This window comes from Python bivittatus, unplaced genomic scaffold, assembly GCF_059951505.1.
Source record: "Python bivittatus isolate LINGU-HERP-01145 unplaced genomic scaffold, Pbiv_v1 ctg000580_np1212, whole genome shotgun sequence".
Taxonomy (NCBI): domain Eukaryota; kingdom Metazoa; phylum Chordata; class Lepidosauria; order Squamata; family Pythonidae; genus Python; species Python bivittatus.
In genome coordinates this window covers 9899558-9926734 of record NW_028277087.1, presented here as the reverse complement: position 1 = coordinate 9926734, position 27177 = coordinate 9899558, and the positions used below count along the sequence as shown (strand labels likewise).

The 27177-nt window shown below is 43.6% G+C and overlaps 1 protein-coding gene across 2 annotated transcripts; it reads left to right on the top strand.

Annotated features, from left to right (window-relative positions):
• The first annotated feature begins 2655 nt into the window (after window positions 1–2655).
• GDF15 (growth differentiation factor 15) lies at window positions 2656–9505 on the top strand. Of its 2 annotated transcripts, XM_025172512.2 has the most exons (3): window positions 2656–3639; window positions 4890–5119; window positions 7786–9505. In XM_025172512.2, exons 1-3 carry the CDS (start codon window positions 3605–3607, stop codon window positions 8556–8558), a joined length of 1038 nt encoding a protein of 345 aa, XP_025028280.1. In that variant the 5' UTR covers window positions 2656–3604; the 3' UTR covers window positions 8559–9505. The 2 variants fall into 2 exon arrangements, with proteins under 2 accessions (XP_025028280.1, XP_088006051.1); XM_088149925.1 differs by lacking the exon at window positions 2656–3639 and having other exon boundaries at window positions 4553–5119.
• Window positions 9506–27177: the final 17672 nt, after the last annotated feature.

Below are 27177 nucleotides of genomic sequence, written 5' to 3'. Positions count from 1 at the left end.
ATGATGCTAACCATAGTAAGGGAGCCATCACAACATCTCCCCCATCCCCTGGGACTCCCAGGCCTGATCACATAGCCAGGTCTTGATGGACTTGCGGAATGTTAAGAGGGATGGGGCTAATCTCACTTGGGGGGGAAGATTCTACAAGGCAGGGGCCATAGCAGAGAAGGCCCGCCTCCTGGGACCCACCAAATGGAATTCCCTGGTGGGTGGGACCCGCAACATGCCTCCTCTGTCAGACCTGATGAGATGGACAGATGTAATCGGGAAGAGGTGGCCCCTCAAATAATGAAGGACTTTAAAGGTCAAAACCAGCACCTTCAATTGGACCTGGAAGCAAACTGACAACCAATACAGCTCGCAGAGCAGAGGTGTAACATGGGCCCTTCTTGTGATGGAATGGAATTATGAAGGCCAAGCTCAGGGAGATAAACATTTTGATTGATGTCAGGCCTAGCCCAAGGAACTCCAAGAGACAATGCCAATTCAGTCCAGCTATGTTTATTAGCTACAACCTCTAGCAAGAATCTTCCCAGACTAAAACCCCAGTTCCCAAAGTCCTCCAGCCACAACAGTGTGAATTCCTCAGGGAGGTGCCAGTCTCATCCTCTTGTTCCTCCCACGTGGTTCTGGCGAGCTAAGAAAATATTTATCTCCCTGAGCTTGGCCTTCATAATTCCATTCCATCACACTTCTAGGGGCATACATAACTGCCTGCACTGCCACATTTTACCCCAACTGAAGCTTCCAGATACTCTTCAAGGCCAGCCCCATGTAAAGTGCATTACAGAAGCCCAGATGGGAGGTGACCAGGGCATGAGTGACAGTGAGTAGAGCCTCCCGGTCCAGGAACAGGGGCAACTGGCGCACAACCCGAAGCTGTGCAAAGGCCCTCTTAGCCAGGACTGCCACCTGCTCTTTGACCAGGAGTCGTGTGTCCAGGAGGCACCCCAGATTGTGCACTGGGTTTGTCTGGGGTAGTGCCACCCCATCCAGCACCAAAGATGGCATAATCCTAGAACCAGAAGGTCTCCAAACCCACAGCTACTCAGTCTTGCCAGGGTTCAGCTGAAGCCTGTTGTTCCCCATCCAGATCCTCACAGCCTGCAGGCACCGGGATAAGGTGTCCACAGCGTCACTTAATTCACCAGGAGCAGAGATGTATAACTGGGTATCATCAATGTACTGATGACACGTCACCCCATGGCAACAGATGATCTCACCCAGTGGCCTCATGTAGATGTTAAATAGGGGAGGAGAGAGTAGCAAACCCTGCGGGACCCCACATAGTAGGGGCCAAGGGCAAGATCTCTCCTCCCCAACCACCACCAACTGGAATTGGCCCCGGAGGAAGGAGATGAACAACACTGTGCCACCCACTCCCAATCCTCTGAGCCGATCCAGAAGGATACCATGGTCAATGGTACTGAAAGCTGCAGAGAGGTCAGGAAGAGTGAGGATGGAGGCAGTACCCCCATCCTGCCCTTGCCGGAGATCATCCAAAAGCGCAACTGATGCCGTTTCCGTCCTGCATACAAGCCTGAATCCCGACTGAAAGGGATCCAGATAATCCGCTTCATCCAAGGTCCTCCTAGCTTATAGATAAAAGTTAGGCTATGGGGAGAAGAGTTTTTTTATTTGTAATTTTAAAAGAAGGTGAAAAGTTAGTATCTTACCTTATGCTTGGTGTGATGAAGGTTGGAAGCTACTTCTTTATTATTATTAATTTATTAATTTATTTATATTTCAAATTTAGATACCACCCATCTCACAAAAAGTGACTGGGCGGTTCACGATAAAACAGCAATAAATGTTAAAATACCATAAAAACAATCTAAAATACAATAAAAATAGAATAAAAACCGTGTTGCCTTTTTCTTTTCTCCTCCTCCTTTTTTCTTTTTCTTTTCTTTAGTATAGTTTGTATTAGTTTTTACTATGTTTATTAAAAACTTCAGTAAAATTGTTAATTAAAAAAAAGAATGTTAAGTGGATTTTCAAAATATTCAGGCCTGATTTTCATCTCAATGTTTTTATGAGGTCTTGTTTCAAAGGCCCTTGCAGTGAGTCACTTCCAATATGATCAGTTGGTGAACCCTTTCAAGCCACAGAATGTTCTTTTTGGAAATGTCTGACCACCCCACACTTCAGCAATTTACAAGCAAGGCATAACTATAAAACATGATGTGACTGGAATGAAATACCTTCCAGACAATGGATCCAAGCAGCTTCCTGTAAAATCGTTCCTTTGATTGGCAAGAACTCGGCCGCCATCATTGCTCACTTTGGATTCCCATATGTCCTCATCAACAACCAACGGCACGTGGTTTAATTTTGAAGGAAACCAAGCTTACCTCACTGCTGGCTGCCTCCAGCCCATGCCAGAAACAAAATTCCTCACCATATTTGATACAAGAATCCCATCTGATTGAAAACATAGGAAAGAAAACATGCTGAAAAAAATAAGGAACGAATCACCTCTGGAAGAGCCAAGAATTATTCCTTTTAGGGTTGGAATGAGCTATATGTCCTATTGTGACTTTTCCCACTTCAATAATGTACCTTTCAAGAAGGGGCAGACACAGTTACATGCTATATATTCTAAACCAGTGTTTTTCAAACTTGGCAATTTTAAGAGGTATGGACTTCAACTCCCAGAATTCCCTAGCCAGCATTCTGGGAGTCGAAGTCCACACATCTTAAAAGTTGCCAAGTTTGAACAACAGTTCTAAACAAAACTTTTTTATTCCCTACCCTGCTGTTTCAGAGGTTTGGGAAGGATCATTTCTAGCATTTCTGGAATGCATAGATTCAGTGGGAAAACAGCATGCTTTATTGGCCCCCCCTCCCCTGCCCCCAGTCTGGAAGCATTTCCAATAAGAATAGCATGAAAAGGAGATGATTGTTTAAATGCCATAGCATTAGATACCACTGGAATAATCTTCCTTCTTCAGACCTAAAAAAAAATCTGTCTCAGTATTTTATTTCCAGGTGGGGGCTACTCACGTTTTTCTTGGAAGTCAACCAATACGGAATAGAGATGACAGATCTTTTCTAGATCCCAGCATCTGATATTTAGAGGTACCCTACTCTTGAACATGGGAGGTTGCACTTTCATTTAGATCAGTGGTTTCTCAACCTTGGCAACTTTAAGATGGGTGGACTTCAAGTCTCAGAATTCCCCAGCCAGCATGCTGTCTGGGAAATTCTGGGTGTTGGTCCATCCATCTAAAAGTTGCCAAGGTTGAGAAACACTGATTTAGATCTTAGGACCCAACATGTTCCAGGTGAAATATCTCTATATTGCTATCTCTACCATTTTCCCCCTTTCCATGTCTTTTCTGTCATATTTAAGCTATAAAAAGTAACATTGTTGGTGAAAGGACTTAACCACTCTCATTCCATTCTAAACACAGCAATGGGAACACTGATACTCAGACCAAAATTGATATAACCTTTTTTTTTTTTTTTGCTTCCTACAACAAGAAATCTCTGGAAAGCCTCCAAACAGAGCATCAAGATAGTACCTCCTTTACTTGACTGATTTTTTAAAAATTGTATTTATATCCTGCCTTTCATTCAAGAACTCACAGTAGCATATGTTATGCTCCCTTCTCCTCACAACAGCCATCTTGTCAGGTAGGTTGGGCTAAGAGAGAATGATTATCTAAATTAAGCATTTAGAAGTAGACTTCTAAAACAGAAACCCCATTTAGTCCTAAAAGACATTGATGGAAATGTAAGATAACATAAGTGAGGTATGGTTGGGTCAGATAAAAAAAAAATCAGTTTTTAACCCAGCATTCTGTTTTCATCAATAGCCAGGCTGTTGTCTCCAACCTGACAGTCTGGCAGAGCTTGTGGCCACCAAGGAAGGATCATCAAAGATATTTACTGTCTCCATGCATGTTGGCTCCACAATCACCAGGGCCAAAATCTATATTTCTGGAATCCTCTCTAAAGCCCTTTAGAAACAGACCTCTGGTCCCAACATATATACCCTATTTGCATGATAAGGTTAACTGGATCAAGGTCTGGTTGGTGTGCCCAGCACTGCGCAAATAACAACCCCCACCCCTGTCAAAACTGGGGGGCCAGATGGTTAACCCTTGTCCAGCTACTGGCACAGAAATAAAGTTCTACAATGGCTTCACAAAAAATGGGATTATTCTAGGAAATCCATATTTCCATCTCTACTTTCATTTTACTTCCTCTCCCGTCCTGGGTGGACATCAAGAGTGAGGTGACTGTGATTTTTCACAGGGGTGCACTGAGGTGCATACTCTCCAATAAATGGCTGCCTGGGTCACTGTGTTGCTGGCACACAACCCCAAAGTGAGGACTCTTGCTTGTGTGAACATGGTATGGACACTTTCAGATTCACCCAAGAGGTTGGACGGTGGTGCAGCTGGGCTTTGCTCTTTGAAAAAAAACAGTTACCTGAAAACATCCTGAGCAGTTGTATGTGTTTGTCTCCATGACCACAAAAAAGGCGGCGAGGGGGGAAACCCACACTGTAAATTCCCCAGGGTCTGCCACTGTCAAATTCTCCCTGGAGGAGAATTTTTGCCTCCCCCCCACCCTCTAAGGGAACCGCCTGGATTCCTCTTGGCAGTAATGTTTACTGCTTTCCTCATTGACGCAAGGCAGCAGTGTGAGAGTGCTGGTGTGAGTCAGTCGAAGTTCATCTTGAGTATAAAGAGAGTTCTGGTCAAGTTCAAGTTCATTCATTGGTAGCGCAGGCAGTAGCAAAATCAAAGGCGCCTTACTTTTTCAATGGAATTGGGGCAAGATCTGGGCATCACAGTTGGCACAATGCCAGCCTTCTCATGCTATTTCAGGAGTCTTATCCCCAGTCTGGGAACACTGCTTCTGCTCTTCATTTCCAGGGTGGACCCAAGGCCACACAGGGGACATGACATCCAGCTCCAGCTAGAGGCTGTTAAGCAGGGCATCCTGATGAGGTTGGGCTTGGAGAGGCCTCCAACCATCCTGGGCACCATGAACCAAGAGGAGATCCAGAGGGCACAATTGCACTACCAGGAATTGCTAGCACAGCTCCAAGCAAATCAAACAAAGCTGCCAGCATCTACCACCATTCATCTTTTGAGGCCCGAATGTAAGTGTTCATCTTTTTTAGAGTATCTTCAGTGGATCAGGGGTGGGGATGTCCATGTCTCCTATGCCTTTTCCCCTCTCTTTAGCATCCAGGTGAATTGCTTTAGCTTCTGCTGCAATGCAGACATTCCCTTGAGCATGTGGTTCTGGTTCTTAGAAAGCAGCTACTAGGAAACTTGTAAGGGCTGTGTGCCTGTGTTTTGTGTGCACACACCACAGACTCAAGTTTGCTTTGATGTTGGTTTTCAGGAAATGTCAGCATTAAAACTTTGCAAAGGAAGAGAATAGAGAGGGGAGAAACCGGAACAGGTGAAACTGAATGAAGGCAAATTGGATATTTCTCTGAATTACTTTAGTCTGGCCTAACTGTCACTTGGGCAGAACATACAGCATGGATTTAAGGTAGGCAGATTTCAACTGAATATTAGGAAAACCTAAATTCATCAAAAGAACCAATGCCCTATGAGGTGGTGGGCATCCTTTATTGGATATGTTCAAGCAAAGGCTACATGGCCATCTATCTAGGTCTGAAATGCTTTAATATGGATTCCTGCATTGAACATGGAGTTGGCCTAATGGCCCCTTCCAATGGCCCTTCCCCTACGATTTTATAGTCTTTTCCCAAGATTTTATATAGCTTCCAAAGTTGGGCATTCTGAGTTGCCCTAGCAAAAGACCTATACAGGTTATACTGCCATCACAATACAATATGTTCATCTAACAATTATTCTTGTTCCTCTCAAGAACTTTATTAACAGATTTTTATCTAGCAGAAACAACATAGGTAGCTTTACAAACAAAGCAACACCAAAACATACACAGTAAAGAAACATACTGCTTAATGGCTGGATCTTGTTATATCTTGTTTCAAGCTAGTCATAAACTTATCTATCCATCTATCTATCCACTCTATTTTATCCACTCTATTGGCCTAACAATATAAAGCCAATACAATCAATAATAATAAAAATTCAGCAATGTTAACATTGATTTAATGCAACCAGATAAAAATAACCTAATAATGTTATTTATTCATTATCATTAGTCAGATAATTTATTCATTACCTGAATAAATAAAATTATTTTTGCCAGAGAAATCTCCTTGTAGAACATGTGCATCAACCCGTTGCCATTACAGTTCAGTTCAGAGAGTGGCTACATCTGAAAAAATGCCTTCAAAGTTTAGTTCAACTTGTGAGCTAACCAACATGACTTGTATCCAGAATTTATCCTGGATCTGAAGAAAGGTACCTCTGGTCCGACATTCTGTTCCTGCGGTGGCCAATAAGTTGTTTTTGGGACACTTAAGGCAGGAATATAATAGCAATTTCTCCTTATGCTTCCTAGAACCTGATACCCTACTGCTGATACTATGCATATCCATCTTGACATAACTATTGATCATTTGTATTTTCCACAAATTAGTCTAATGCCCTTTTGGTAGTGTATCTGGCACTAGCAAACTCCATAGTTCAAGCATTGTGTGAAACAAACAGTGTCTTCTGAACAGTTACTGCACTCTGAGCTTCTATTTTTATGGAGCTATTCAGTACAATCCCTGGTCATTTACTTCAGTGCATTACAGTATATGAAGTCTGGACTTGCTCCTAGGCTTCTCTTCTCCCGTGACTGTTAAATATACTCAGAAATTTTGCTAAGGGTGTTTTTCAAAAGCTTCTGAAAACCACTCATAAATGCTGCCTGATAACTCTGTCCATATGTTTATTAGCATTCTCAACTCAAAGGTTTAGGGAAGAAGCCATATTTCTTCAGCAAGACTTATTCTTCATGCCTGCCTATAGTTGATCTATTTTTTTTTTTTTGGTCCGCAGTCATTTTATCTTTAATAAAGCTTTCCACCAGTTTACTCATTAAGAGACAAATCTACAATTTCCTGTCCCCTTCAGATCCTTTTTTTAAAAAAAAATACTATTATATTACTCACTATGCAAATACATAATTTGGGTAGTTTTATTAGAAGTAATATGAAGAAAACTTGGAGAAATCTCTGAAAGAAAATCTTCCCCCAAAACTAGTTCCCATCAGTCCTGATTCCCAAGTATCCTTTGAGGAGGCCACAGCAACAAAATGGATTAATTAAAGGGTAAGGTGTCCAACCTGTATCTCTTGGGCTGTGTGTAGCCCCCAAAACCTTGGCTGCAGCTTCTGCTACCAAACTGTAATTTTGTTTCCCCCCTGCAAAAAAGGGGTAATTATTAAATACATGAGGATATAATGAAATGGCTAACAGCATAATAAATAAGTATAGTGCATTTAATTAGTTTAATTCGTTTAATATAGCTACATTACATTTAACTTTAATGAAACCAAATTGAGAGTTTTCCTGGCTGTGCAGCACCCAGAATGTAATTCCAAGATCCAGTAGCTCTAAGCCAGTGTTGTCCAAACTTGGCCACTTTAAGATGAGTGGACTTCAACCCCCATGCTGGCTGGGGAATTCTGGGAGTTGAAGTCCACTCATCTTAAAGTGGCCAAGTTTGGACAACACTGCTCTAAGCCAAAAGGGGTTGCATACTCTTTTTAGAAAATGGCAGCATGAAGTGGTGATTGAAGTTGTAGTTTTGCTACAGGGACTACAAGGCTGGGTTACCAAAAGTAACTTAGCAACTAAGGCTGACCTATTCTCTCTGTCTTCCTCTTGTACAGTTAGGCATGTGAATGAGTCCACATCTGGAAGTCTGCAGGCCACAAATGTGCATCTGGAGTTCTCCAGGACAGCAGCTTTCCATCAGAACCTCAATGTTCTCAGGGCTGAACTGACTCTCTTCAAGGAGTGGCTAAATCCTCCCAGCAACTCTCTGTCCAATATAACATGGCCAGCACGTGTTAATCTCTACCGACTGTCCAAAAGAGAGAAAGTAACCCCTGAGCTACTCACTTCCCAAGTGATTTCAAGAACTTCACCAAGCCTCAGTCTTAAGGGTGTTGTAGAACAATGGGTAGCAAGCTCTGAGCCCAAGCTGTATCTGGGACTGGAGTTTAGGTCAAACATGGCTGCGTGGCTGGCCACTACCATGACAAAAGAAGGGACAGAGATGCTGATGATAGAGACTGAAACTCGAAAGGCTGTAAGGAAGGCAAGGCAGCTTGATGAAGAAGAATGCAGGAAGGGCGATGGGAAGTGCTGCCTGAGGTCACTTAAGGTCTCCTTTGAGGCCATTGGGTGGTCAGACTGGGTGGTGGCCCCGCGAAGCTACTCTATGAAGTTCTGTGAGGGTTCCTGCCCACACAACTACAAACCAGCCAGCATGCATGCCCAGATCAAGGCTAGGTTGCACAGCCTTTCTGGGGAGACTCCGGCACCTTGCTGTGTTCCTGCCGCCTATGAGCCGATGGTGCTTATGCATTATGGCAATGATGGCAATGTGGCCACTCAACTCTTTGATGACATGATTGTTACACGGTGTCACTGTGCATGAAATTGGGGAGGGAGATTCTGGGAGAAGAGGGATCCTACTTGCTTAAATCAAGGAGTGCAATAGTAATAATGAACCTTTTTTAATGAACTCATATCTAGAGCTGAGCTCTTTTTGGTATAAAAGTAGAACTTTTCTGGGAGGAGTAAATGTCTTATGCACATCCTCTCTGTGTACTTTCGTTCTTATACAGCAGTTACTCATGGCCAAATCAGCTGCTCCTTTAGCACTGTTTTGATGAAAACTGGGTTATCTTCCTAGTAAATCATCTTAACTTATCAGGGATCACACTGCAAGGCCAATCAGAGATCACATGGTCAACATGATGATAATCCAGTATCATTTATCATCATATATCAGTGGATGATAGAGGTGGGAATTGCCTCTTTGGGTTCTGAACCTAGAGAAAGAATCTGGAGGGATTTTCTAACATTTTTGTCAAAATGACTGTGCAAATACAGGGAGCTGCTGTGAAGAATTCCTGGGCCCAAGCTCAGAATTATGATCTAAATCCCCACTGGATTTATGTTTATGCTCTTCTTTCTAGTCACATCTTTTTTGCCCTGAATTATGGAATTCCTCCACAATGCTCCATAACTGAATGGCAAAAAAGGCCTCTTTCTATTTCTTTTTTATCGCAAGTAGGTCACATTTTTTGTAGAAGGGGATACAGATAATTTCAGGTTTCCTTCTTGACTTGTAAATAATAAGTACTTTATACACCAAAATATTAAATAATAATGTTCATAATGAATAAATCTGTGGGCTTTTTTGACATGCTTCGGGGGCAGAAGAAACTGATTGTCACTCTGCCCTCCAAGCACCCATGAGGAAGCTCAAACTGTTTCATTGCTCTAATGTTTTTATCCTGTTGTCTTATTTATTTTTAACTTATTCTTGTTTATATCAATACTGTTTTGTTATTAGTTTATATTATTTATAAAAGAAGATTTATTTGGAGGGGGAAGATAATTAAGAAGATAATAAAATTAGTAGATCAGAAGATATGACTGAGGTCTTGTGTTCTTTCTTCCAAAGGGAATCAGCTGAGTAAAACCATCTCTTTGCAGGTTTTACCAATAAGAGAAACATTGAATGCACATACATTTATAAAATTTAACCTTGCTCTGACAGTCACCAAAAAATCCACATAAAGGCTGGAGCACCATCATGCTTTCAGCATCCCCTTTTAGATACACAGACCAGTTTCCTCAGGTGGAGCCACAAACAAGCTAAAGACTTTTTTTCTGGCTGAACATCTGTCCAATGCTAGCCATGACAAGCACATGGATGTGTATGAATGGTTGAATCTCACCTAGGATGGAACCAAGCAAAGCTAATTGTTCATAAGACATCCTTGGATGAGGTGAAACCAGACCTTTGCCTTCCTGTTGTCCTTGGAATAACTACCTCATAAGTCCACAGCCTTGAAGCTATCACTTCAGGGAAAACCTTCACCTCACTGCTTGATCTTATGCCAAAAGTGACTGAATCTAGAAGCCAAGGCAAGGCCACAGATATTCTTGGCACTGGCCACTGTAATGAAACTCTGGACTCGAAAGCCAATGACTTTGCCAAGCCAAATCATTCTGATGGCATTTAGCCAGAAGTCCTCACAATAAAACAATCATCCCTGCCATAAAAAAATATTCCACTGATTTGTTTATTAAAACAAACCATACAATCTGAATGGAAAGGTTTGTGCAGTGTTTTGGGAACGAGAAAAATAGGCAGGGGTTTGATGGGACAAGTTCGTTTGAGAGGGCTTCTTCTTTCTTGATTCAACAGAGTCTGGGGTTTCTCTTGCTCCATCATCTAACCTTCATGATCTCAGGATTCTTGGTATGACAGAACCAGGATGAGAAGAAGTGTTATCACCTTGGACAAGAATATGTGGTTATGCCAGGAAATGGATTAATTTTGTTTCTCCTTGAAAAAAAAATCAAGGCACTATATAGGATTATTTTCCCTCCTCTACTTTAACCTCACAATAGTTCTGTGTAGTTGGTTAGCTTCTTAGGGAATGATTGGCCTAAAATCACCTAGGAACCAAGACGGCTGACCGAGGATTTGAATTCAGGTCCTTCCAGTCTTAGTTTATCCATTCTCACCTTTCTTTCTTTAATCAAAGGATCTTCAGAAGAGTTGGAGGAACACCTTCCAGCATTCCCAACCATCAGAGGTTGAGACTGGGGAAGGATGACCTAATTGCTATCCCACACTGGTTCTTGTCCAGCTTTGTAACCCAACAAGGCAAGTTAACATGGCAAGTCCCTCCCTCTCTATCTCCCATATAAGGTGCAGTAAATGAGCAGCCATGACCTATATGGGTTAGGCACTTGTTTAGACCATAATTCTTTAACCTCCTGTTGTCAGGATAGCTATAATCACCTGTCCCTTCCAGCTCATCTTCTTGGCTGGCTTTCATGCTGACTCAGAGACCAAGGAACATCTTCAAACTGCCACCTATGTCTTTCCTGGATTCATGGACTCTACTCCACCTCCTTTTCCAGCATCTCTCTCATGTGCTTTGCCAGAGGTCAGGGAATCAAGAGCAGGAAATAGAATGCTTTTCATAAAAAGGGAAGCTGAACATGATTCGTGCAGGACTAGGTCAAATCCTTGTCTGAGGAACGAGAACAGATCGGGCAACATCTCCTGGAACAGCAAAGGTTAGGTTTTCAATAAGCTAATGCACACTAATTTAGGAATAACCTGATGCACAGTAACTGAGGACTTTTCTCAGTTGTACCTAACCACCGCAAAAGCATGCCTTGGTAAATCCTTGTAATGTTGCCTTCAGCTTGTCTCCAAGCCTTGAATGAGGCAAGCTTGAGACATCCGTAGGTCTTCTGGTGTTAAAGTGGCATTTCCTTCTTGTTCTGTCATCATATTAAGAACAGGATCAAAAGTTTGGTCACCCATTACATTGGCAGGAAGTTGGGAGACTGGTAGCGATTGGGAAGAAAGACAATCCAGGTGGGAGAGAGATCTGCAGCTTTCAATATTCTGCCTCACACACTTTGCATCATCACTCTGCCTGTTCTGTCTCTTAGCCCCACCCAAAATGTTAAGTGTGTCCCTGTCCATCAAAAAGATATTTACCCCTTGCCTTACAGACAAAAGTACACTAGAAAACATATAAAAAATAAAACCAATGCTATCAATGTAAATCAAATTAAATAAAGTAACAGTAGCATAAGCATTTAAAAACAGCAACCCATTTAGCACCAGAGGCTAAAATATCTAAAAACATCCTAGAGATTAAAAACAGCAGGACTAGTGGAAAAAATGGAATGCTCCAAGGGTGGATCCAGTGAGGATCCTGATTTCTCATTTCTCTAAGGCTGAAAAATGGGATTCTTCTGCCATGGATTCTCTCTCTTCTGTGGCTCCTTGTTTTTGGCCTTGGAGAATCACTACTGTGGGTGCTGCTCCTGATGATGATGATGATGATGATGATGATGATGATGATAATGATAATGATGATGGTGTTGATTTCACATGTCTATTCCAAAACAATCCAATGAATTTAGAGTGAATTTTAAAATATATTTAAATGTTCACATGTACCATGAAATGCTTAATTAAAAAACCCAAAAATTACCCCCCCAAAATTCTGAAACTCTAATTTTTAAATCAGTGATGCAGCGCCTAGCACAATTGCCCAAAAGGTGCCGCTTAGTAATCTGGGAGAATCCCTATGTTGTGCCCAACCTTAACCCAGCTCTGCAACTGGACATGGAATGCCCAGGTGAAAACAGCAGAGGGAAAGTGAGTTGCCTTGGCATTGGAAAAGGAGTTTGAGTGTCAAAGAGCTGCCAAGAAAGAAAGGCAATGCTGATCAGCGTGAGGAATTAAAGAAACTCTTTGGAAGAAAGATGGGGAAAATTATGGAAAAAGTAAAAAATAAAAACAAGATGAAAATAGCATTGAAGGTGTTACCTAGCCAGGTAATGAAACATTTGCAAGAAAACAACCAAGCTCAGAGAACACCAAGGACTCTAAAGATGAAAATAAGGTTTAAACAACAGTAGGAACAGATTTTCTACACGGGAGAAATCTGGGGCCCACCAGAGCTTGCTAAAACAGAAAGACAGCGTCCCTTATCTTTTTGCTTGGTAGCTAGGGTTGTCGGGACTTGTAGTTTAGCAACCTGGGAGGGTCAAGATCCCCAACTCTATAGAAAAGACTGTCCCTAAGTGGATGGAAGACCTCAAAACTGGAGATCTGCTCCAAGGGTGGCCTGACTGCTCATATCTAATCTGACTCGGGGAACTAAGGGTCTCTGACAAAGGATTTCATTTGGGGGTGGGCAAAAGACCAGCTGAAGGGCAAATGCGGAAGTAATCTGGAATCTCGTTTGCACTGCCCAAGGCAGGATGCCAGAAGCAGCTTCCATGAATGGTGTAAGTTCTGAGCATTCTACAGTGTTCTGAAAGTGGTAACTTCTGCCATTGACATCATAAAGGCCAAGCCTGCATGTTCCAAAAGATGGATAACAGGCTCTATTGTCTTGCAAAACAATTATTTTTTTCTAAGCAGAACAAGGCCAGCAGCATTTTTCATAGCGACAGGCCGGAACTGCCTGCATCCAGATTCAGGCTCTCCTCTAAGGCCATGGTGCCCCTCTACTTGGCTTTCATGGGCAGCATGATTAGAAGGGCAGAGGAGCAGTGGGCGCACCCCACCAAAGGGGCCTGGAGATGCCAGCCCAAAGAGCACCAAGGACTAAGCAGAAGGCAGGGCCCCATTCCCAGCGCCCAGAGAACTGAGTGGGAGGAGACACAACCCCCGCTCCCCGCCATACACACACATACCTTTCAGGAATTCATATCTAAGCATGGGAGTCTAACCAACCTTGCCTCCTGCTGTTAGCTTGCCCCATCCCTATACCTGTTCAGAACCTGGTTGTTGCCTAATTTAGAGAACCCCCCCCCCCAAAGATGGATAAGAACAGCCAAGCTCAGCCCTACAGCAGCTCTTTCTCTGGACGACTGGAAGTAGCCTTTGCTACTCAAAATGTGCCCAGGTAGATCATGGCCAGTTTTGCCCTTGGCCTCAGATGTCTAGCCTACTGTGTCAGAGTGCAGCCATCTCCTTGGGTGACCGTCATATCTGTCTGAGGCAAGGTGGATCCTTAAAGCATATGCACTTGAGCCCAAACAGAGATCTTGCTGGCAGGCAGGGAGGGGTGAAGGACCAGTCAAACTGGAAGCAAGTTTGCACTCCGTGCCCTCTCAAAAGACTGATGCTTTCATTGCAGAACCACTGCTGAGAAGCATTGCCCCCCCCCCAGTTCTCCTTTTGAAAAGAGAAATTAAAGGCCCATCAGTTTCTCAAACTAGCCAAGCAAGCCCGTTGGTCCTTCAGCCCATTGTTTGAAAGCACCAACACCCCCCTCGCCCAGCTGGAAGGCAGAAAAAAAAATAGCACAAGCCTCTCATTTAATCAGATTAGATAAAGACAGCAGATTCCCACAACGTGCTGCTGTTCGGTTAACGTTAACCTTGGTTCATTTAAAAGAAAAAAATAACAAGCGGACTTGAATTTGGCTCCCTCTTCTCCTATTCCAACACCTTAAGCACTGCACCACCCTGGTTGCCTCCTTCTCCTTCTGTTTTCTTGGCTTAGGAGCAAACTCTCTGCAGGCCAGTATTAAGCGCTTGCTAGAGAGCAATATAGAAATCCAATAAATATGCTAATTAATTGCCAACCCACACAGGGCCCGTATTCAGAAATTATTTCAGGGTAATTTATTGAAGAACATAAGAAGCCGCCTTAAACCAAGTCAGACTTGGATCGAGTCTTGCGTGTGCTATTCCAGTTGGCAGTTCCTCAGGCAGAGAAGAGTTTTCCCCATCTCTAGCGATCGGCTCCTGTAACGCAGAGATGCCAGAACTTAATTTTGCACCTTCTGCAGGCAAAGAGGTCCTCCGTCAGTGAACCATGCCCCTGGTCCAGAGAGTTTGCCTATTTAAATAATTCCCTTACATGTTTAATAAACTCTGAATTTGACGCTACTGCTTTTCTAAAGTTTGCTGTTTTCATTTTGGTTTTTTTTTTCCTATTTTGCAAGTAGCTTTGTGCACCCATAGACAGGCCAAAAGGGGGTAAACAGAACGAAATCTCCCCCTGCCTGCCTGCCTGCCTCCCTCTCTCTTTCTCACACACTCACACAAATACCACTTTCTGTTATGTTTTCCACAGCCATTCACACAGTGAAAAAACAAACCCATAAAACAGCACCATCGAATAACATTTAAAAACCATTAAAATAACACCATCTAAATAAACCTCATGACAGGATAAGACAAACCAAGGAATTGCACAGCAATGACATCATGCAAGAGACAAAAAGTGTTTAATTTTCAAAGGTAGAGGCAAAATGTCAAAACATTTCTCCCTTGTCTAGAATGTCAGCTGAAGGAAGCAGGCACTCAGCACAGGCTGTGTGAAACGGACTGCTTTAACTCACAATCTGTTGTGAAATAAATGTGTCTTCTGTGGATGTTGAAATATGGTAAGAAATATTGCACAGCACTGCCCTGTGCCGAGAGAGAAAAATAACAGGACTCTGCAGTGCTCTAAATTTATTTATAAAATTTTTACACCGCCCGACTCCCTGTGACTCTGGGCGGTTCACAGTTGAAAACACATGGAACAATAAAATAATACAATGGTTAAAAAAAAAGAGAGAGCAAAACATGGCACAATCTGGACAACAACCAAAACAAACCCACATTATCTAGAATGGGCTCCAAGGGCGAAGGGCCAGGTCTTCAAAGCTCTCCGAAATACCAATTTACATATGTGCAAATCATACAGACCTCCAAACCACAGAGGGAGGATCTCCAGCGGAAACATTTGCAGAAAGCCGAAATGACTGGATGGCTGGGCTCTGTTTTATTTTGTACTTTGTTCCGCGTTGTATTAAAATGCTGCTCCCTAATTTGGTAAGTTTGGGTTTCACGGCTTCATGCCCTCCCCGTCATCTCTAGAAGCTGAATCTCCAAGGGATGATAGAGGATACATCTGGTGCATTGCGCATGGACACAAAGGGATGTTGTGGGGGTCTCTTTTGAATCGCTGGATTTAATACTCTGTGAAAAGCAAGCCTCTTCAGAGCCAAGAGGACACTTGTGCTCGCGCACATGGCTTTTAAATCATGGTGGCGATGTGTTTACAAATTCTGCAATGGTGGGGGAGGTAGACTTCGATCATTGGTTGTTTGATGTTCAAACATGAGTCTATTTGATGGACAGGTGGATGCCCTTCAATGCCTTTGGTCCTGTCTGCGCATACCACAGAGGTACAAACCCTAAAAATCCACAGCCTCATGTGCCTCTTGAGAGCCACTACATGTGCCCAAATGCTCACTACATGGCTTCTGGCCAATCTGTCCAGCCCCAACTAAAGTGATCACCAAATTGTGATTCTGAATATAGTAAAAAGTATGTTTTTTCCAAGTCCAGCTTTCTTCTTGGTGACTCTGTGGAAATGTGCATATTGTTTTCTTCACAACAAAATGTCTTCTTTGGTTGTTTACTTTCCAGCCTAACCTATAACTGCAGGATTCCCCTGTGGTCTCCTATCCAAAAGCCATCCCTGCTTAGCCTTTTTCCAAGCAGCCAAGGTCAGTTAGATGCTTTGAATGTGAAGAAAAGGGGAAACTGTGAAATGCATGGGGAATTGTATGAGCTGCAGTTAATTCGTTGAACTGAATTTCAGTTATTTTTTGATTACATGGAAGTGAAACAAAAGCAATCTGAGTTTTACTCCTTTTTTTGCGCTGACTTTGGGAAGTGTGGCTTCCAGGAAGTTATTCAAGGAACAAGTACAACTCTCAGCCCTGAACAAGCTTCACACCCTGTTCCTTGCTCAGGGGCATCTCCAGGAGGGCTCAGAGAAGTCAAGATGGCAGCTCCAGTAGTGCGACTGAAGCCCTGGGCCGGGGATTTGATTTTCAGTTTTGGACTCCCCCGGATGACACCCTGCCCCAAGGAAGCATGATTGTTCCTTAACCACAACATGCCCCCACTGCTTTGTCTTTCAGTTTGCTGTGAGTTCAGAAGTAAGGAATTTACGGGGCCTATCTATGGCCCGTGTGATGCTTTGCAGGCATAATTATCTTGCATAGTATTTTTCCTGAGTGCTGCAACAGCTGGGATGGGCAAAGTATTCTTTGAGCTGCAAATGATAGGTTCAGCTGGGCAGGGTTCCCTGAGGGCTGACAGTCCGGAGACGCTCTGAAGCCAGGCTGAATTTCTAGGAACTGTCCTGCACTCAGTCCCTTACATTCAGGGCTGGAAGCGAATGGCGCCTCCAGCAAGGCACAATCATCAACCACCCGCTATTTACCATACCTATAGTGGTGCATACATCTGTTTCTACTCAGGGTTTACATTGGTGCTGGTGAGCAACTGACAGGTGCTTGAGGCTGGAATCTGTGGTGGATGGTCCCTGTGGGTTGGCCCCAGAAATATCTTCTGGAGGCAAGACTCGGTTCTCCTGTGATAAGAGGGGTGAGCAATCTGGGGGTGTTCCTGGAATCACATTTCTTGCTTGATGAACAGGTGGTAGCTATGGTCAGGAAGGCTTTTGCACGGCTTCATCTGGTGCACCAACTGCACCCTTTCCTTGAGTGGGAGTCCTTCACACCCTGGTCACCTCACGGCTTGACTACTACCATCTGCTCTACATGGGGCTGGCCTTGAAGACCACTTAGAAGCTTCAGATGATCCAGAATTCAGCAGCATGGACAGTGATGGGCATGGGTCAGTATGCCCATGTAATACTTCTGCTTTTTTGAGCTACACTGGTTGTCAGTTTGCTTCTGGATGCCATTCAAGGTGCTGGTTATGACCTATGAAGCCCTACATGGCTTGGGGCCAGGTTATTTGAGGAACTGCCTATCTACCATGGTGTCTGTCCAGCAGGACTGGAGCTCTCCAGGTTCCATTGGCTAAACAGCACCATCTATGGGGGCCTAGGAAGTGTGCTTTCTCTGCTGTGGTGCCTGCCCTCTGGAATGGGGCTCCCCCTGAGATCCAGGGGGCTCCCATCCTGATAGGGTTGCAGAGGGCCTTAAAGTCCTCCCGGGCTCTGGCCTAGGGTCATATGGCTTGTTTTTGCTGACCAGTTTTGCCATCTTGTTTAATGTTTAACATTTTCTATTTGGATTATACTGTATATCTGTTATTCTGTTTTTATGCTGGGAGCTGTCCAGAGTCAATTAAGAGTAAGGCAGCCTCTAAGTCAAATAACATAAGAAGCTCAGTAGCATGTTTTGCTGCCTAGGATAGAGATAAAAAGCAGGGGTGTCTGTAAGGTATGATAAAAAAAAGTCAAGATGGCAGTCACAATACTATAGTGCAGTTGAACTCCTCCCATTATTACTTTTTTTTGACATACCTGGGGATACCCCTGATTTTGAAAGACAATTTCCCCATTCACCCTGCACCAAAATTCAGATAGTGTGTGTACAAAAATAGACATACATACAAACACTGAGAAGGTTTGAAGACCAAATGCATCCCTCTCACCACTGTGTTGAATGGGAAGGAAGGAATGTCTCAGCCAATGTATTTGAAATGCAACATCCTGGGTTTAGAATTATAGACCATTGTGTTCTAGTGGTCACTTGTGTGGTAATCCAGAAGTGACAGCACAGATCTTTGGACGCTTATTCTGAATAAACTCTCACTGGACTGAATGGGAAGTGTGCATAGGATCACAACTTCACAGTTTAGTCAACCTGTGACTAAAGAAGAACCAGTCCTGGGGTCTTCTTATTCTCTTGTGCATGTTTCCTCCATGCGCACTGTGTATGGCTTCTCATGACTTCACACATCATATTTGCTTAGTGTGTTCACTGCCAACGCCTTCTTCTCTCATCCTCATATTCCCATTAGTAGGGTAACTCTAGGACTGAGATGGAACAAAGGAATATTATTGATTGCCATTTGGAAACTGGGGACCTGGGAGCTTCCTACAATAATGTACAGTAGCAGTGTTGAAAATCAGGAAGAGGGATTATTTAAAACTTCCCTAGCATTCCTTTTTTTCTAAGGTTTCCTCAATAAAAGAAGATTACAATAGGCTATCAGTGATAAGGCTGAGCCTCTGGAAACTCCATAGTCTTTCCAGCTGGGAATTTCTTAGGTCTTCTATACAGGACTTCTCCTTTCAGCCCAGCTAAAGGAAAACAGGAAGGTGTTCTCAATCTTCCTGCCCTAAATCCAGCAAATCCAGCACTCACGGAACCATGTGCCAAACAATCAGGAATGGGAAAAAGTGCCTTTCTAAAATTTGTGTGGCCATCTCTGTAGATGCAAAAAGGAGTTTATTGAGAAAAAGGAAATTTAGAGGCAAAAAGGAGAAAGCAACAATTCCACATAGAATCAGTTTAGTCAGCCTAGCTAATTGACTGATTACGTGCCATCAGATTGGTGTTAACTCTTAGGGACCACAGAGATAGACCTCCTCCAGGAAGATCTGCCCCCAACCTGGTCCTTCAGGTCCCCCAGTGGTGCACCCATCGCTGCTGCAGTGTCCTTTTTTCTCTTTCCTTCCACTTTTCCCAGCATTATAGATTTTTCAAGGGGGCTGAGTCTTCACATTATGTATCCAAAATATAAAAATTGAGCCTGGTCATTTATGCCCTGAGTGAGCACTCTGGACTGATCTATCTGTTTGTTTTCTTGACTATCCATGGCATTCTCAGGAGTGTTCTCCTGCATTAAAGCTCAAAGGCATCAATACTTTTTTATCCTGCTTTCACATCCATACAGTGTCACAGGAAAAAACACTGCTTGTACAATTCTGATATTTGTAGGTATAAATAGCCTAGCTAAACTAGTTACTTATTACCCCCTTGGATAGGGGGTGAAACAAGGATGTATTTTAGCACTATTGTTTTTTAACCTATTTATCAACTCTGATTAAAACCCTTCAGAGAGTTGATATCCATGTGCCTAAATTAGCCGATAGAATTTCCCAGTTCTACTCTACAGCTGACAATGCAGTTCTTCTCTCCTTGCCTTCTGTAGGCATGAAGTGGGCACTAAGAACCCTGGCATCCTACTGTAATGAGGAACAATTCGTTATCAGTTATGATAAATCTAACATTTTAGTTTTTTCCAACAAAAGACAAAGGCGCAAGTGGACCATTGACTCCCATGAATTAGAGCAAGTCAAACATTCGAAATACTTGGGCTTAGTATTTTAGCCTCTAGGAAATTAAGAGCCCAGGTAAATGATGCCACTTCTCCTGCCCAAAAGAGCACTCTAGCATAACTAAATTTCATAGGCAACAGGGGGCAAATTACATTCCAGCAGCAATCAACTGTTTACAGCTAAAACAGTTGCCCAATTATTATATGGGATACAACATGGCCCATATACAAACCTAAGGGCTTATGAAGCCATTCAATTGAATTTCCTTAGGACTTTGTTTGGTGCCCCTGAATGCACCCCTAATTCAGTCTTGAGGCTTGAAGCTAGCATGCCAAGTATTAAGGCCCAGGCCTGGACCAGGATTCTAATCTCGGGACTCAGAATCATGTTTGACCCTACAGGCCTGATGCCTCTGCTGTTGTCAGACAGCTACCAGTCTCCTTGGCACCATACCTGGATAGAAGAACTTTGCAGCCTTGGCCTCTCTGCTGCATATTTAGGCCAATGAACCCTTAAGAAGGCCAAATCAATAGTAAAAGAAAGAATTAGGGACACTGATCGCCAAAATGATATCACCAGTGCTCCTGAATTCTATGGCTAAATGTTAGGATAACCGCAAGCCCTCTACTACAGAGTATCTATGCAATCTAACCCTAAGCAAATATGGATGGGCCTTTTCCAGAGCCCACTTTGATGCCCTCCCTTCAGCACTGCCAGCGGGAAGATTTCACGGGATTCCTTATTTGCTTTGCCCTTGTGGATCCAGGGAAGTAGAAACTTTTGCCCATGTCCTCATACGGTGTCCTTTTTGTGATGCCCCAAGACATGCTTTGATCTCCCCTATCATCCCTAAATTTGAAGGTCATTGTTGTTGTTCAGTCGTTAAGTCGTGTCCGACTCTTCGTGACCCCATGAACCATATTGCGCCAGGCCTTCCTGTCCTTCACTGCCTCCCTGAGTTTGCTCAGTTTCATGCTCATTGCTTCAGTGATGCTATCTAACCATCTCATCCTCTGCCGTCCTCTTCTCCTTTTGCCTTCAATCTTTCCCAGCATCAGGGTCTTCTCCAAAGACTCCTCTCTTCGCATTAGGTGACCAAAGTATCTGAGCTTGAGCTTCATTATCAGTCCTTCCAATGAGCAATCAGGGTTGATTTCCTTTAAGATTGACTGGTTTGACCTCCTAGCAGTCCAGGGGACTCTTAAGAGTCCTCCAGCACCACAGTTCAAAGGCATCAATTCTTCGGTGCTCAGCCTTCTTTATGGTCCAGCTCTCACAGCCATACATTACTACTGGAAAAACCATAGCTTTGACTATGCGGATCTTTGTCGGCATGTTTATTACTTTTTAAGGGATGCTAACTCACATACCAAGTGGCCAAATACCTTCATTAAGTCAAACCATTGCACAAAACTTTTATGTTTTATTGTCTTATTGTCTTTTTTTTCTTGAATTGCTGTACCAAACTATTTCTCTTTTCCTACTCTAAAGGCTGGTCAAAAACGGTAATGAGATATTTGATTTACCCCCCTGAAGAATCTCTTTAGCCCCAGCACGTGTTCACTGCAGTCAGGATGGTTGAAGAGAGATCATCTGGGCCTTCAGCCTGGATGTTTGTAGGCAGGTCCTCCTTGTTCCTTATTCTGGACACCTATCCTCAGTTTTGTAGAATATGGAGGATATGTGAAAGCCAGCCTCTTTGGGAAGTTTAACTCTTGCTTTGTCCAATCGCAGAGAACGTTCCATTTCTGACCCCCTGGGTTAGGCTAGCAAATCAGGAATTATCTAGGGGCTAAACCCACTTTCCTAACCATCCTTGGTGGAATTATAAAGGGGCATTTTATTTTCACCAGCTGTGCTTATATATAAATGAGATCATGTGGGACAGGCTTTCTTGAAAGAGAAAATATGAGTTCCAGCTATTCAGACTTCTCCACAAGGAATCAGTTTATTCAGTGCTTTAGTGGCATTGCTGTGTTGTACCAAAACTAGGGGGGGGGGGAGTTCACAAGCTATAAACAGACATTTGTTATTCATACACGATCCCCTGCCCTCCCCTTCACTTCTCGGCTGGGAATAGTCTTGGAAGAGGGATCAGTTTCTTACATAATACAAAGCACTTTGCACTTTGACCTACTTCAAGAGCCACTTATTTACATATACTAAAAGTTAGCATTTGGCAGACTCCTTGAAGAAACCAGAGGCTACTGATTCGCACTGCTTTTTACTTGCAAAATACCTGCTGCGTTTCTGTTTTCCCTTTCCACCAGCAGCTCAAGGTGGCATACAAAGTATTTCCCTTCCAGTTTTACCTTCACAACTATGGGGCTGTGTTCCTATGACCTGCTTAACTAGGTCCATTAAAAACCCGGCTTCTGCACTTGTACAGTGTGCTAAATGTGAGTAGTGCCAGCCTTGATTGGGGGAAAGGGCTTGTTTGCTGTGCCAACTCAGCATGTTTGGTTAGTTTATGATTCCATGTAGTGTGTGAATTCAGAAAATGGGTTAATTCGGTAACCAGGTTAAGTATGTTCTATAAATGTAACTTGGGGTAAATTAGGGATATAATGGCAAGCCCAAAGCCAGGTGGTTTGGCAGAACAGGTTGGTCATTTCAAGGTCCAGTGTGTCTTGTAAAGCCAGCCACTTGGTCTTTTGGTGTCATAAATTATTTGGCCCAAATAATTTATGTATTTTTTATTTATTTTATTATTAAATTTATATGCCACCCATCTCCCCCATAATTCCAAGCACATGCAATTAATTGCAGATTACTTGCCCTGGTTGAAGCAGGCTGGGTCATATGAACCCATAAAAGAAAAGTCTCTCTTTCTTCTGGCTTCCCCTTCACCCACAGTGGCTCTACCCTTGACCAGGTCACCACAGATTTCTCTCTCTCTTCTTTTGTAAGGCAGGAAGTGAAGCCAGAAAAAGGGCTAATTCAGAAACAAAGTATAGTGTCTTGTGCAAACAGCCTAGAGGGAGATTCGTATCTTTGTCCCAACTTTGCAGTGATCTAACATAAAGCTGAAACAAAAAGAGATAGATAAACTAAGATAATTTAGCAGAAGAATGAGCAGCTTCCAGAACTTTCAATTTATTTAAATACTATATTTTGGGTGCTTTGGGTACACAGGTGTGCATGTTTTTTTGACGGGTTAGGTTGTGTGTTTTGAAGCTGGGAAATCAAGCACTCCCTATTTTTCCATGCTTCAAAGCCCTGGGGGCAACCACTTCTTCCTCTCAGCCCAGAATTTCTGGTTGAGCTGGAACAGGAGCACCATGGTGAAAAACATCCGAAGAAAACAAAGGCAGCCGTGGTTTCTGACCTCAAGAAGCACAGTTATATCACAGCTGCCTAGGATAGGAAGTGGGTTGGCTCACTGGGTGAGAGTCAAGATGCTGTTGTCCTCAAATCACAAGAAACAGTTGGCCAGATCCAAACAGTTGTGCAGTCCAACAGCACTCTTTTGGACTGATGCTTCTGACCGAATGCTTTTCCCCAGCATCCAAAGAGCCCTGTTGGCCAAGCGCTGTGGGAAAGAGTGACCAAATCTAGATATTTGGTGAGGGGCTGCTGTTGAGGATGGAGTTCAAACGTAAGCCCAACATTTGGACTTTGGCCAACAACGTTCTAGCAAAACAAGAGCAATTCTTAAGAGCTATTAGCCCAGACACCTGGCAAGCATCTTTAAAAGAGATCAACTATCAGTCAGGATCCAAAGACAATAAATCCTTCATTTTGTTGCTCCTAAATAGAAAGTAGGTGAATCATCAGGAAGTGCTATCTAGGTAAACAGCAGCATGATCATGTACTACGACCACATTTCAGCTGCTAAAGAGTCAAGTTCAAAGCTCGGGTGATGCTATTGCTCCGCCTCCTCTCCATCACTTCTAAGCGCATCCCAGCCATAAAGTTTGCCAACCTGGAAGCCTTGGAACCAAGGTTGTGAGGTTCCCATGACATTTCTTCCCATTTCATTGGGGGGGGGTGGATTATGATATGGGTGTGTCAAATAGGAGGGGGCTGGTCTGAAAATCCAAATGCCTTTTAAACTCTGCCTAACCACCAATACGACTGAACCACCACCACCACCACCAATAATATTTCTCATTTAATGGCAGGACACCATCATGAATATGTTTGCCTGATGGCACTCACAGGGAGGGGTAAATAATGAAAACAGCACCACATGGATGCAATGCAAGCACTGCTCTTTTTGTACACGCATCAGAACATTGCACACATATCCTGAAGGGGCAGAGCTTGTGTGTACAACACTTTGTCATTTTGACAAAAGCGCTAGATCCTGTAGATGCGATTGTCTTCCAGCTTAGGCACCCTCCTTAAAAACTGCAACTTGTAGGGTTTGTTCCTAGATCAGCAAGTTAATCCCAGAGATGAATCGTTTTCAGAACTGAATGCACTAGTAAATGATTCCTTTAGACCAGTGTTGTCCAAACGTGGCCACTTTAAGATGAGTGGACTTCAACTCCCAGAATTCCCCAGCCAGCATGGCTGGCTGGGGAATTCTGGGAGTTGAAGTCCACTCATCTTAAAGTGGCCACATTTGGACAACACTGCTTTAGACACAGCCTCCAACTGTGTTATTTCCCATCTATATTTTTGCCTCTTGGAGAATGCCTGGGCTGTGGAGTTGCTTAGGTTTGACAGTCTTCAAGGTTGAAGCTTGTTCCCTAGTACCAGGGGGTAAAAATACCTGAGGGAGAGGATGGGTGCATCTTATAGAGTCACCGCATTATGGGACTGGGAGGTCAGCCTCTGGCTGAGTACCTTCAGTGAAAGGGAGCCCACCAGCTCCCTTTGTCATTGGTTTCACTGTCAAATGGCTCTTCCCCTTAGGAAGTTTTTTTATTTATTCATCGTATTTGTAGAGCTGCCCATCTCACCTAGTGACTCTGGGCGGCGTACGTAATAAAACAAAATACGTAAAAGTAAAATACATAAAAATCAGTAAAACCACAATTTAAATTAAGAATGAAAACAAAGTGAAAAACAAAATGGCAGCCAGCACACAGAGCGTACATCAGCTAAAAATCATATAACCATCCCACAGGCTCCACTCTACCATGGGATCCCCAAGCTCATTGACAAAACCATGTTTTGAGGGCCTTCCAGAACACCAACAGGGTTGGAGCCAGGCTCACCTTGCGGGAATGATGTTCCACAGGGTGGAGGCTACGGCAGGAAAGGCCTTCCTCCTAGGACCCGCCAGATGAAACTCCCTAGTGGACGGGACCCACAATATGCGTCGCCTGCCAGACCTGATGGGACAGGCAGATGTCACGGGGAGAGGCAGTCCTACACATAACCTGGTCTCATGCCATGTAGGGCTTTAAAGGTCCAAACCAGCACCACAAATTGGACCCAGAAGCAAACTGGTAACCAATGCAGCTCACGAAGCAGAGGTGTAATGTGTGCAGTTCTTCTAGCACACATAACTGCCCATGCCACCGCATTTTGCACCAGCTGAAGCTTCCAGATACTCTTCAAGGGCAGCCCCATGTAGAGCGTGTCACAGTGGTCCATCCAAGAGGTGACTGGGGCATGAGTGATTGTGAGTAGAGCTTCCCAAACTAGGAATGGGCGCAACTGGTGCACAGCATGAAGCTGTGCAAAGGCCCTTCTGGACACGCTGCCACCTGCTCTTCCAGCAGGAGTTGCGAGTCCAGAAGAACCCCCAAATTGCACACTGGGTCTGTTTGAGGTAGTGCAACCCCATCCAGGACCAAAGATGGTAAATCCCCAGATACAGAAGATCCCAAAACACAAATCCACTCAGTCTTACCAGGGTTTAGTTGAAGCCTGTTGTTCCCCATCCAGACCTTCACAGCCTCCAGGCACCAAGAAAGGACATCAACAGTATCACTTAACTCACCGGGGCAGAGATATACAACTGGGTGTCATCAGCATACTCATGATACCTCACCCCATGGTGACGGATGATCTGTCAGGCCTAGCCCAAGGAACTCCAAGAGACCATGCCAATTCAGTCCAGCTATGTTTATTAGCTACAACCTCTAGCAAGAATCTTCCCAGACTGAAACCCCCGTTCCCAAAGTCCTCCAGCCACAACAGTGTGAATTCCTCAGGGAGGTGCCAGTCTCATCCTCTTGTTCCTCCCACACGGTTCTGGCGAGCTAAGAAAATGTTTATCTCCCTGAGCTCGGCCTTCATAATTCCATTCCATCACATGATCTCACCCAGTGGCTTCATGTAGATGTTAAACAGGAGCAAAGAAAGTACCAAACCCTGCGGTTCCCCACACAGAGGGGGCCAAGAGTGGGACTTCTCACTCCCAACCAACCATGACTGGAACCAGCTTTGGAGAAAGGAAGAGAACCAGCACAACATTGTGCCGCCCACTCCCAACCCCCAAAGCCGCTCCAGAAGGATACCATAATCAATGGTATTGAAAGCCGCCAAGAGGTCAAGTAGAGCAAAGATGGATGCACTGCTCCCATCCCACTCCCACCAGAGGTCTTCCAAAAGTGCGACCAATGCCATTTCCATCCTATATCCGGGCCTGAATCCTGACTGAAAGGGGTCCAGATAAGTTATTCCTAAGATTCAACCAAATGTGTCCTCTTGTAATTTAAAACCCTTATTCTGTGTTTTGCACATTGAAACAATAGCAAACAGGATTTGGTATTCTTCTTCACAAACTCAACTAATGCTATGTCTTCTTCAGTCTTCTATTCTCAAGATTAAATGCTTCATTTTATGATCTGCTGTAGAATCTTTCCAGGTACTGATGTCAAACTGACGGTTTGTGTTTCTCTGCTTTTTTCTTCCCTTTTTGAAGACATTTTCTGTTTTCCAGTTGCCTGGCAATTCCAGGATTTCTCAAAGAAAACCCTTTAAGTATTCTCTGATACAATTTATCTGGCTTGGAGATTAAACTCATTCAAAGTTTAAATGTACTGTAACCCCTTTTATCAATCACAAGCTTCACTCCTGCTCCTCGCAATGGCCAAGTGGACCACATACAGTATGCTCTTGTTGGAGAAGACTAATCCAAAATAGGACTTGAATAGCTCTGCCTTTTCTTTACTTGTTGGCAAGCTGATTCTTTGGGGCTCTTTTAATTCTGAAGATATTTGTGCTGCCCACAACATCCTTAGCCAACCTTGACCAACTGTGAGCTTCAACTGTTGCGGTCAAGTGAGATAACCCACGCCTAGCCTTTCCTGTTGACGTGGGATCAGTGTAAGGTAAAGCAAGTGGAAAAATTTGCCATGCGGTACTCATACCACTGAAATCTGTAGGCCAGCTCTTTCTTTCAGTGAAGATCTAGCCCATTCCCAAAAATAAATTCTTGCTCCCTCTGCTTTTACAATTGAGTATTCTGCAGCATTAGGGTTGGAGAAGTTAAGTCAGTTCTTTCTGGACTGAGAAACGTTGGACCTTGCAGCAGCAGGTA

Bases quoted from the DNA above. Each gene is read 5' to 3' on its own strand.
- GDF15 (XM_088149925.1), top strand. From the start codon at position 4,777: ATGGAATTGGGGCAAGATCTGGGCATCACAGTTGGCACAATGCCAGCC. The intron at 5,120-7,785 runs GTAAGTGTTCAT...CCTCTTGTACAG, and splicing joins TCATCTTTTGAGGCCCGAAT to TTAGGCATGTGAATGAGTCC.